Genomic DNA, 12,772 nt, shown 5'->3' on the forward strand with positions numbered 1-12,772 from the left:
CTGGAGTTGGGAGGTGAAAGGTGAGACATCTGTTTAGACTGGAGTTGGGAGGTGAAAGGTGAGACATCTGTTTAGACTGGAGTTGGGAGGTGAAAGGTGAGACATCTGTTTAGACTGGAGTTGGGAGGTGAAAGGTGAGACATCTGTTTAGACTGGAGTTGGGAGGTGAAAGGTGAGACATCTGTTTAGACTGGAGTTGGGAGGTGAAAGGTGAGACATCTGTTTAGACTGGAGTTGGGAGGTGAAAGGTGAGACATCAGTGTCGACCTCCTGTGTGTTGTGTTTTATGACTCCTTGCTGTTGCTAGTTTTCTGTTCAACAGATTGCTTTTGTTTAGATCTGAACTCTGCCACATGTTTTAAGGTTATAGACCCAAGGAGCATTGAACAGTGAAGCCTTACGTTATCTGCTGTTGTCCTACACCTTTACATTCCTCAGAGTCCTGACAGTAACTCACTATGGATGAGGAGGGTACATCAGATCAAGTATCATTTAGGCTTTAACTGTGATATGATGTAGTTATCATGTATTTCAGCAGTCATCTGACGCCGTGAGACATCATGTTGTTGTACTGGCATTAGGGCTGCACGATTTTAACAAAATATCGATTAGTGTTTTTTTTTACCAGATATTTGAATAGCGATTTATGAATTGCCTGTAGCTGAAATACTGCCATACCACTGAATATCCTTCTTTGGCACCAAATGGTCGTTCTTGTTAGCACTAGCACTAGCAGCATTCATGTTCTGATACTCTTGAGGTGAATACTATGCATGCCGTCTAATACTATGCATGCCGTCTAATACTATGCATGCCGTCTAATACTATGCATGCCGTCTAATACTATGCATACCGTCTAATACTATGCATACCGTCTAATACTATGCATACCGTCTAATACTATGCATGCCGTCTAATACTATGCATACCGTCTAATACTATGCATACCGTCTAATACTATGCATACCGTCTAATACTATGCATGCCAGTCTCTCTTGGTTAAGAGTTGAGGAGAGACTGACCTCATCACTTCTTCTTTTTATAAGAAATATTAATGTGTTGAATTCCAAATTGTTTGCATCGTCAACTTACACACAGCTCTGACACACCACTCACCCCACCAGACATGCCACCAGCAGATCAATAATGGCGCCGGAGGAGATAGCTGCCATTTTGTTATTTGGAACTTATTTTGTACGTAATGTTTCTGCCACCGTCTCTTATGACCGAAAAGAGCTTCTGGATATCAGAACAGCGATTACTCACCTCGTACTGGATAAACGTTTTTTTCTTTAACGAGTTGGACGCAAAGGATTTACTTCAGACACCCGACAAGGCCCAAATCCCCATCATTCGCATGAAGAAGAGACAGAGATATAGGGGACGCCTCTACCCTCCGTACTATTAGCCAAAGTGAAATCATTGGATAATAAACTGGATGAGCTCCGATCAAGTCAATCCTAGATTACGGTTATCCTACCAACGGGACATTAAAAACTGTAATATCGTGTTTCACCGAGTCGTGGCTGAACGACGACATGGATAACATACAGCTAGCGGGCTATACGCTGCATCGGCAGGATAGAACAGCCGCCTCCGGTAAGACAAGGGGTGGCGGTCTGTGTATATTTGTAAACAACAGCTGGTGCACGAAATCTAATATTAAGGAAGTCTCGAGGTTTTGCTCGCCTGAGGTAGAGTATCTAATGATAAGCTGTAAGATCACACTATCTACCAAGAGAGTTTATCTATATTTTTCGTAGCTGTCTATTTACCACCACAAACCGATGCTGGCACTAAGACCGCACTCAACGAGCTGTATAAGGCCATAAGTAAACAAGAAAATGCTCATCCAGAGGTGGCGCTCCTAGTGGCCGGGGACTTTAATGCAGGGAAACTTAAATCCGTTTTACCTAATTTCTACCAGCATGTTACATGTGCAACCAGAGGACAAAATAACTCTAGACCACCTTTACTCCACACACAGAGACCTGTACAAAGCTCTCCCTCGCCCTCCATTTGGCAAATCTGACCATAACTCTATCCTCCTGATTCCGGCTTACAAGCAAAAACTAAAGCAGGAAGTACCAGTGACTCGCTCAATACGGAAGTGGTCAGATGACGCAGATGCTAAGCTACAGGACTGTTTTGCTAGCACAGACTGGAACATGTTCCGGGATTCTTCCGATGGCATTGAGGGGTACACCACATCAGTCGCTGGCTTCGTCAATAAGTGCATCGAGGACGTCGTCCCCACAGTAACCGTACGTACATACCCCAACCAGAAGCCATAGATTACAGGCAACATCCGCACTGAGCTAAAGGGTTGAGCTGCCGCTTTCAAGGAGCGGGACTCTAACCCGGATGCTTATTAGAAATCCCGCTATGCCCTCCGACGGACCATCAAACAGGGAAAGCGTCAGTACAGGTCTAAGATTGAATCGTACTACACCGGCTCTGACGCTCGTCGGATGTGGCAGGGCTTGCAAACTATTACAGACTACAAAGGGAAGCACAGCCGCAAGCTGCCAAGTGACACGAGCCTACCAGATGAGCTAAATTACTTCTATGCATGCTTCGAGGCAAGCAACACTGAAGTATGCATGAGAGCACCAGCTGTTCCGGATGACTGTGTGATCATGCTCTCCGTAGCCGATGTGAGTACGACCTTTAAACAGGTCAACATTCACAAGGCTGCAGGGCCAGACGGATTACCAGGACATGTACTCAGAGCATGAGCTGACCAACTGGCAAGTGTCTTCACTGACATTTTCAACCTGCCCCTGACCGAGTCTGTAATACCAACATGTTTCAAGCAAACCACCATAGTCCCTGTGCCCAAAAACACTAAAGTAACCTGCATAAATGACTACCGACCCGTAGCACTGACGTCTGTAGCCATGAAGTGCTTTGAAAGGCTGGTGATGGCTCACATCAACACCATTATCCCTGAAACCCTAGATCCACTCCAATTTGCATACCGCCTCAACAGATCCACAGATGACGCAATCTCTATTGCACTCCACACTTCCCTTTCCCACCTGGACAAAAGGAACACCTACGTGAGAATGCTATTCATTGAATACAGCTCAGGGCGCCCAAGAAAGTCCAGCAAGCACCAGGACCGTCTCCTAAAGTTGATTCAGCTGCGGGATCGGGGCACCACCAGTGCAGAGCTTGCTCAGGAATGGCAGCAGGCAGGTGTGAGTGCATCTGCACGCACAGTTAGGTGAAGACTTTTGGAGGATGGCCTGGTGTCAAGAAGGGCAGCAAAGAAGCCACTTCTCTCCAGGAAAAACATCAGGGACAGACTGATATTCTGCAAAACGTACAATGATTGGACTGCTGAGGACTGGGGTAAAGTCATTTTCTCTGATGAATCCCCTTTCCGATTGTTTGGGGTATCCGGAAAACACCTTGTCCGGAGAAGACATGGTGAGCGCTACCATCAGTCCTGTGTCATGCCAACAGTAAAGCATCCTGAGACCATTCATGTGTGGGGTGCTTCTCAGCCAAGGGAGTGGGCTCACTCACAATTTTGCCTAAGAACACAGCCATGAATAAAGAATGGTACCAACACATTCTCCGAGAGCAAATTCTCCCAACCATCCAAGAACAGTTTGGTGACGACCAATGCCTTTTCCAGCATGATGGAGCACCTTGCCATAAGACAAAAGTGATAACTAAGTGGCTCGGGGAACAAAACATCGACATTTTGGGTCCATGGCCAGGAAACTCCCCAGACCTTAATCCCATTGAGAACTTGTGGTCGATCCTCAAGAGGCGGGTGGACAAACAAAAACCCACAAATTCTGACAAACTCCAAGCATTGATTATGCAAGAATGGGCTGCCATCAGTCAGGATGTGGCCCAGAAGTTAATTGACAGTATGCCAGGGTGGATTGCAGAGGTCTTGAAAAAGAAGGGTCAACACTGCAAATATTGAGTCTTTGCATAAACTTAATGTAATTGTCAATAAAAGCCTTTGACACTTATGGAATGTTTGTAGTTATACTTCAGTATACCATAGTAACATCTGACAAAAATATCTCATAACACTGAAGCAGTGAACTTTGTGAAGACCAATACTTGTGTCATTCTCAAAACTTTTGACCACGACTGTATTATCTCAATTACCTCGACTAACCAGTGCCCCCGCACATTGACTCTGTACCGGTACCCCCCTGTATATAGCCTCACTATTGTTATTTTACTGCTGCTCTTTAATTATTAGTTATTTGTAATTTTTCTTTCTTTAGTTTTTTACTTCAGTTTATTTTAATAAATACTTTCTTAACACTTATTTTTCTTAACTGCATTGTTGGTTAAGGGCTTGTAAGTCAGCATTTCACTGTAAGGTCTACACCTGTTGTATTCGGCCATGTGACAAATAAAATTTGATTTGATTTGAGCTCTGACACACACACTTACCCCACCAGACATGCCACCAGGGGTCTTTTCACAGTCCCCAAATTCAAGAAAGTGTACAGTATTATATAGAGACATTATTGCATGGAACTCCCTTCCATCTCATATTGCTCAAATGAACAGCAAACCTGGTTTAAAAAAAACAGATAAAGCAACACCTCACGGTGCAACGCCTCTCCCCTATTTGACCTAGATAGTTTGTGTGTATGCATTGATATGTAGGCGTGACTTGATGTGTGATTTATGTTTGACGTTTTTACATTGATGTAGTTCTTTCCTTGAGCTGTCCTTGTCTATTATTAATGTTCTGTATTATGTCATGTTTCATGTTTTGTGTGGACCCCAGGAAGAGTAGCTGCTGCTTTCTCAACAGCTAATGGGGATCTTAATAAAATACCAAAATACCAAATAACTGCGTGCTCTAAGCGGGGATACTTGTGATTGGTCAGCATCCTCTGTGCATGCCATGAAGGAAGTGAGAGCCCGCTTGTGATTGGTCAGCATCCTCTGTGCATGTAGAGAGTGAATGAACAGAGCACATCTCATTGGAGGAGGTACCATAGTCTAGTTTTTTGTTGTATTAATGGAGTGTCAAAGAGTACGGTTACATGCACACTAATAATTCGACATTAAACTGATTATGTAGTATGTAGTAGGCAGATTATGCAATAGGAATGGAAACACCTTACTCTGCTTATCTCAATCGGCGTGAAGGTTTAAAATCGAAGTAAGCCGATTAAAACACCTGTTTTTAGTTTTTTTTTTTGCAATCTTTTGTATTATTAGGAAACTGCTTATCGGCATTCCAGCTGTATATTTGATCTGTGCCAGCACCGGGTAGCCCAAGCCTGCCTCTTACGCCACAATGAAGTGAGTTCAGAACAACTGAATGTATGCGTCTTAGAAGTAGTTTCCACATACAAACTTTATATGTCCGAACTCTGAATCAAATATGCTTCCCAAAAATAACATGGTCACCGTGGTAACATGTATCAAAAGTCCCGTCAGTAGCCTGATTTCAGATGTGTACATGAAAAAAAGGTTTATTAGGGAAATCGTTCTTCTTGCAAAGAATGTAAACAGTTTAAATCAAACTATTATATTAATCTGACTATCCACAATAATCACATTATTGTGTGCATGTTACCAATGAAAGGGGAAAATCGCAGCCTCTTGCGATATGGATATTGTCAATATCGCAATTTAGATCTGAATTAGATTTATCTTGCAGCCCTCACTGGCATGCATCTCTGATGTGTTGATATATTGCCTGTGTGGATGTGTTGATATATTGCCTGTGTGGATGTGTTGATATATTGCCTGTGTTGATATATTGCCTGTGTTGATGTGTTGATATATTGCCTGTGTGGATGTGTTGATATATTGTCAGTGTGGATGTGTTGATATATTGTCAGTGTGGATGTGTTGATATATTGCCTGTGTGGATGTGTTGATATATTTCCTGTGTGGATGTGTTGATATATTGCCTGTGTGGATGTGTTGATATATTGTCAGTGTGGATGTGTTGATATATTTCCTGTGTGGATGTGTTGATATATTGCCTGTGTGGATGTGTTGATATATTGTCAGTGTGGATGTGTTGATATATTGCCTGTGTGGATGTGTTGATATATTGCCTGTGTGGATGTGTTGATATATTGTCAGTGTGGATGTGTTGATATATTGCCTGTGTGGATGTGTTGATATATTGCCTGTGTGGATGTGTTGATATATTGTCAGTGTGGATGTGTTGATATATTGCCAGTGTGGATGTGTTGATATATTGTCAGTGTGGATGTGTTGATATATTGCCTGTGTGGATGTGTTGATATATTGCCTGTGTGGATGTGTTGATATATTTCCTGTGTGGATGTGTTGATATATTGCCTGTGTGGATGTGTTGATATATTATCAGTGTGGATGTGTTGATATATTGTCAGTGTGGATGTGTTGATATATTGCCTGTGTGGATGTGTTGATATATTGTCAGTGTGGATGTGTTGATATATTGCCTGTGTGGATGTGTTGATATATTGTCAGTGTGGATGTGTTGATATATTGCCTGTGTGGATGTGTTGATATATTGCCTGTGTGGATGTGTTGATATATTGCCTGTGTGGATGTGTAGGATATATTGCCTGTGTGGATGTGGTAATATATTTCCTGTGTGGATGTGTTGATATATTGTCAGTGTGGATGTGTTGATATATTGCCTGTGTGGATGTGTTGATATATTGCCTGTGTGGATGTGTTGATATATTGTCAGTGTGGATGTGTTGATATATTTCCTGTGTGGATGTGTTGATATATTGTCAGTGTGGATGTGTTGATATATTGCCTGTGTGGATGTGTTGATATATTGTCAGTGTGGATGTGTTGATATATTGAGATGTGTTGTGTGTTTATGCACTGAGTTTGCAAAACATGACATGCTCTTTCCATGACATAGACTGACCAGGTGAATCCAGGTGAAAGCTATGATCCTTTATTGATTTCACTTGTTAAATCCACTTCAATCAGTGTAGGTGAAGGAGAGGAAACAGGTTAAAGAAGGATTTTTAAGCCTTGAGACAACTGAGACATGGATTGTGTATGTGTGCCATTCAGAGGGTGAATGGGCAAGACAAAAGATTGAAGTACCTTTGAACGGGGTATGGTAGTAGGTGCCAGGCTCACCGGTTTGTGTCAAGAACTGCAACGCTGCTGGGTTTTAGACGCTCAACAGTTTCCCGTGTGTATCAAGAATGGTTCACCACCCAAAGGACATCCAGCCAACTTCACACAACTGTGGGAAGCATTGGAGTCAACATGGGCCAGAATCCTTGTGGAACGCTTTTGACATCTTGTAGAGTCCACGGCCCGACAAATTGAGGCTGTTCTGAGGACAAAAGAGGGGAAGCAACTCAATATTAGGAAGGTGTTCTTAATGTTTTGTTGCTCAGTGTATGTTGAGATGTGTTTATATTTTGATATGTGTTAATATGTTGAGATATGTTATGTTGTGTGTTTATATGTTGTGTGTTTGTGTTGAGGTGTGTTTATATATACTACCTGGCTAAAAGTATGTTGACACCCCTTCAAATTAGTGGATTCTGCTATTTCAGCCACTCCCGTTTCTGACAGGTGTATAAAATAGAGCACACATCCATGCAATCTCCATAGACAAACATTGGCAGTAGCATGGCCTTACTGAAGAGCTCAGTGACTTTCAACGTGTCACTGTCATAGGACGCAACCTTTCCAACAAGTCAGTTTGTCAACCTTTTTGCCCTGCTAGAGCTGCCCCCGTTCAACTGTAAGTGCTGTTATTGTGAAGTGGAAACGTCTAGGAGCAACAACGGCTCAGCCCCGAAGTAGTAGGCCACACAAGCTCACAGAACGGGACCGCTGAGTGCTGAAACGCGTAAAAATTGTCTGTCCTCGGTTGCAACACTCACTACAGTTTCAAACTGCCTGGAAGCAATGTCAGCACAGGAGCTGTTCGTCGGGAGCTTCATGAAATGGGTTTCCATGGCCGAGCAGCCGCACACAAGCCTAAGATCACCATGCGCAATGCCAAGCGTTGGCTGGAGTGGTGTAAAGCTCGCCGCCATTGGACTCTGGAGCAGTGGAAATGCGTTCTCTGGAGGGATGAATCACGCTTCACCATCTGGCAGTCCGACGGATGAATCTGGGTTTGGCGGACGCCAGGAGAACTTGACCTGCCCGAATGCATAGTGCCAACTGTAAAGTTTGGTGGAGGGGGAATAATGGTCTAGGGCTGTTTTTCATGGTTCGGGCCCCTTAGTTACAGTGAATGGAAATCTTAACGCTACAGCAGACAATTACTCTTATTCTGTATGATTCTGTGCTTTCAACTTTGTGGCAACAGTTTGGGGACGGCCCTTTCCTGTTTCAGCATGACAATGCCCCTGTGCACAAAGCGAGGTCCATACAGAAATGGTTTGTCGAGATCGGTGTGGAAGAACTTGACTGGTCTGCACAGAGCCCTGACCTCAACCCCATCGAACGCCTTTGGGATCAATCAGAACGCCGACTGCGAGCCAGGCCTAATCGCCCAACATCAGTGCCCGACCTCACTAATGCTCTTGGTGCTGAATGGAAGCAAGTCCCCGCAGCAATGTTCCAACATCTAGTGGAAAGCCTTCCCAGAAGAGTGGAGGCTGTTATAGCAGCAAAGGGGGGACCAACTCCATATTAATGCCCATGATTTTGGAATGAGATGTTCGACGAGCAAGTGTCCACATACTTTTGGTCATGTTGAGATGTGTTGATGTGCATTTTGTTTGTTTGTTTCCAAAACATCCCACCCTTTCTTGTCTTTGGGGCCTTGTTCTGAGACGTCAATACCAGTGACATTCTATAGCCATAAACAGAAACCCTATGTCAATAACAGTTTATTTATGGTGTTCATAACTCATACATTCATAAGCATCTCACCTCCTGTCTTCCCGTGTGTGTGTGTGTGTGTGTGTGTGTGTGTGTGTGTGTGTGTGTGTGTGTGTGTGTGTGTGTGTGTGTGTGTGTGTGTGTGTGTGTGTGTGTGTGTGTGTGTGTGTGTGTCTGTGTCTGTGTCTGTGTCTGTGTCTGTGTCTGTGTCTGTGTCTGTGTCTGTGTGTGTGTGTGTGTGTGTGTGTGTGTGTGTCTAGGTTGTGGGGAGCATCTAATCCGGACCATGCTGGCACGGGAGTGTTCTTCTGCCATGCAGTGTGAAGATGCTCACCAGGCACTGCTGGAGGCTATGCAGAACAAGTTCATCAGTAAGTAACACTCACACACTCTCTCTCACACTCACACACACATGAATGAGCACGTACACACACACACACGTACACACACACCACACACTGTCAGTTTCAGCCAAGCATCAGAGAGACACGTCTCAGTTTGCCGGCATGGAGGAGGTAATGACAAAACTGAAGCGAAAAAGCTGAAATTAGCTGGAAACATTGGCAACAAAAGAGATCCAAGCTTTCTGGATGAATATATGACTTACATCTGTTCCAATCAGGCCCTGCTAACAGCCCATAGATTCATATTTGACAGACAGCTGCAGTTATTTTCAGGCCACATCAATATTTTGTTGACAGCTAATTTGAAGATGGTGTTGGGCTATTTCTGTATTTTCAGAAGTGGTCAGTGTTGAATGAGCCTTGTTAACTTTGTTGTGCTCTCTCTGTTTCTCTCTGTCTTTCTGGGTCTATGAGAGGAAGTGACCGTTAGGGTTGGACAGGGGGCGAGAAAGTGTGGAATCATTTAGGTGGTTTTGGTCTTGTTCTGGCCTCCTTCAGAAGTCTGTCGCCGTCCGATCGTTTCCGAGACGGACATCACTAAGGTTGCGTCCCAATTGGCACCCTAATGCCTATATAGTGTACTACTTTCGACCTTGGCCCATAGTGCCCTATATATAGAATAGGGTGTGATTTGGGACGCACGGTAAGACAGTTGGAAGAGAGACGATCTAGTCATCTTGGAGCTAACTGTCCTGTTGTTGTCTCTGAAGTCTCTCATTAAACCTGACACAGCTCCATAAACCCAGACACACACACACACACACACACACACACAGACACACACACACACACAGACACACACACACACACACACACACACACACAGACACACACACACACACACACACACAGACACACACTCTTCCTAAGTGAGGAGAGAGGATGAGTCCAGTCTTTGATGTGGCCAGAGAACCCTCAAGCTTACACGACCCGTGTAAGTCAAGCTCTCTAAATAGAATCTCTAGAACGACTCTCTTTCTTTCTGTTTCTCAATCTCTTTATTGAGCCGTAACGTGGTAGCCTGGCCGTAACGTGGTAGCCTGGCCGTAACGTGGTAGCCTGGCCGTAACGTGGTAGCCTGGCCGTAACGTGGTAGCCTGGCCGTAACGTGGTAGCCTGGCCGTAACGTGGTAGCCTGGCCGTAACGTGGTAGCCTGGCCGTAACGTGGTAGCCTGGCCGTAACGTGGTAGCCTGGCAGGTAGGAGCGTTGGGCCAGTAACCGAAAGGTTGCTGGATCCAATCCCCGAGCTGACAAGGTAAAAATCTGTTGTTCTGCTCCTGAGCAAGACAGTTAACCCACTGTTGCCCCGGGCGCCGATGATGTGGATTAAGGCTCCTCTCTGATTCAGAGGGGTTGGGTTAAATGCGGAAGACACATTTCAGTTGAATGCATTCAGTTGTACAACTGACTAGGTATCCACCTTTCCCTTTCCTAACATGCAACTTAAAAGCTTAGCGTTAAATGCTTTTTTAAATCAAATGAAATGTTCAAATCAATGATAATGTCGTGTAATTGATGTTAAAGACATACAGTTGAAGTCGGATGTTTACATACACTTAGGTTGGAGTCATTAAAACTCGTTTTTCAACCACTCCACAAATGTCTTGTTAACAAACTATAGTTTTGGCAAGTCGGTTAGGACATCTACTTTGTGCATGACACAAGTAATTTTTCCAACAATTGTGTACAGACAGATTATTTCACTTATAATGTGGTCCTCTGTAGCTCAATTGGTAGAGCATGGCGCTTGTAACGCCAGGGTAGTGGGTTCGATCCCCGGGACCACCCATACGTAAAAATGTATGCACACATGACTGTAAGTCGCTTTGGATAAAAGCGTCTGCTAAATGGCATATTATTATTATTATTATTATTATTATTATTACTATAGTTGTCTTAATTCCATGTCTGTTATCCAAAGTATTCCTCCTTGATTCCGCTCATGTGAGAAGTCGTTATTTCCTTGGACGTGACTCCTTCAGAATCACCGGCTTCTAGTTGTGTTGTTTTCTCATTCTCCTTCCCTGGAAAGGATGTAATCCTAGCCACCAATTACAGTTATTCTGCATCACAAAATATCTGGTTCTTTTACTTTACCTGTAGTTAAGCCGGATGTTATTTTGTGAATGAAGTCATCTTCCTGGTGAGGTGGTGTATGCATCCACAATGTGAAGAACAGACACAGACACACACACAGTCTTGTATAACTTACCTTGTGGGGGGACACAATTTAGTCCCGTTCAAAATCATTTTTTCCCTAAACCTAACCTTAAGCCCAAAACCTAACCCTAGCTCCTAACCCTTAAGCTAATTCTAACCCTAACACTAATTCTAACCTTAACCCTAAACCCCCTAAAAATAGCATTTGACCTTGTGGGGACTAACAAAATAGCAAAGTGAACCAGCGTATTGGGATTGAGAACAATGTGGCCACAGGAGAGACGAGGAAACAGCCCTAATTGTCTAAGAAAATTGAGGAGAGAGGAAACTTAATTAGGTCTATAATCAATAGCCTAACTGTTAAATGTGCCTGGCTTAATAAACCATCCATATACAGTATATCTACAGAAAAAAGACAGATCCTGTTTCCTGTTTGAGTGTTTGTTTAATAGCCTACTGATTTCCGTGAGCACCAAGCCTCACGCAAACACGCAACCAACAAATTCTGTTTTTTAATCTATGCTACGCTGTAATAATGGCTTTACCTATACCCTCCTTTTTATCTAGATATCCTTGTTATTGTTATGATTACTATTATTCATATGATCGTCATTACATTGATAAGTCATGTTGTTATCATTAGTAGGCTTTGTATAGCAGCAGCCTTGTCTAACCGCCATCGAGCTGTAGGCCTAGGAGCGCGTCCTGTTTAGTCTTAATACCGTAACTTACTTAGGCCTATGGTATATTTCAATATACAGCTGTGGAGGAAATTAAGAGTCCACTGCAAAGTTTTCTTAAATCAGCATCTCTACATGTATGACAGCCATTCCATTCCAGTGTCTGTTGAATTCCAACACAGGCACACCTCATTCTACTGAATTAGGTACTGATTAGGTGATCACCTGAACCAAATCTTATTTAACGAGGAAAAGTATAAAATCCACTGCTGTGGTCATCACTATCCTCTTGCAATAGGACCAGCTGGATGGCAAAAACAGTGCTAATAGTACCTCAAAAGTAATATTAATCAAATAATTACTATTGACCATGCCAAATGAGTTGAAAGGAAAGATTTGAGTGATTTTTTTTTTATTACTTTTTTTTGAGTGATGAAAAGAAGGGTTCAATTCTGGCTTTACTGGCAGAGGGATACAGTGAGCGTCAGGTTGCTTCCATCCTTAAAATTTCAAAGACGGCGGTTCATAAGAACAAGGTCAAGCAGCAGACATTGGGGACAACAAAGCTACAGACCGGCAGAGGGTGAAAATGACTCTCTACTGACCGGGATGACCTCCAACTCATTCGAATGTCACTCAACAACCGTAGGATGACATCAAGTGACCTACAAAAAGAATGGCAAACGGCAGCTGGGGTGAAGTGCATGGC

General features: G+C 43.4%; 1 protein-coding gene across 1 annotated transcript in view; it reads left to right on the forward strand.

Annotated features, from left to right (window-relative positions):
* LOC311120647 (threonine aspartase 1-like) overlaps positions 1–12,772 on the forward strand; it is a gene marked incomplete at both ends in the record, with an annotated part of 76,106 nt that overhangs the window by 59,226 nt on the left and 4,108 nt on the right. The window contains 1 exon segment of the mRNA XM_084195230.1: positions 9,078–9,188. Within this exon segment, the coding sequence (XP_084051356.1) occupies positions 9,078–9,188 (111 nt within the window).

Source organism: Coregonus lavaretus, assembly GCF_964263955.1.
Source record: "Coregonus lavaretus genome assembly, contig: HAP1_SCAFFOLD_2286, whole genome shotgun sequence".
NCBI classification, from domain to species: domain Eukaryota; kingdom Metazoa; phylum Chordata; class Actinopteri; order Salmoniformes; family Salmonidae; genus Coregonus; species Coregonus lavaretus.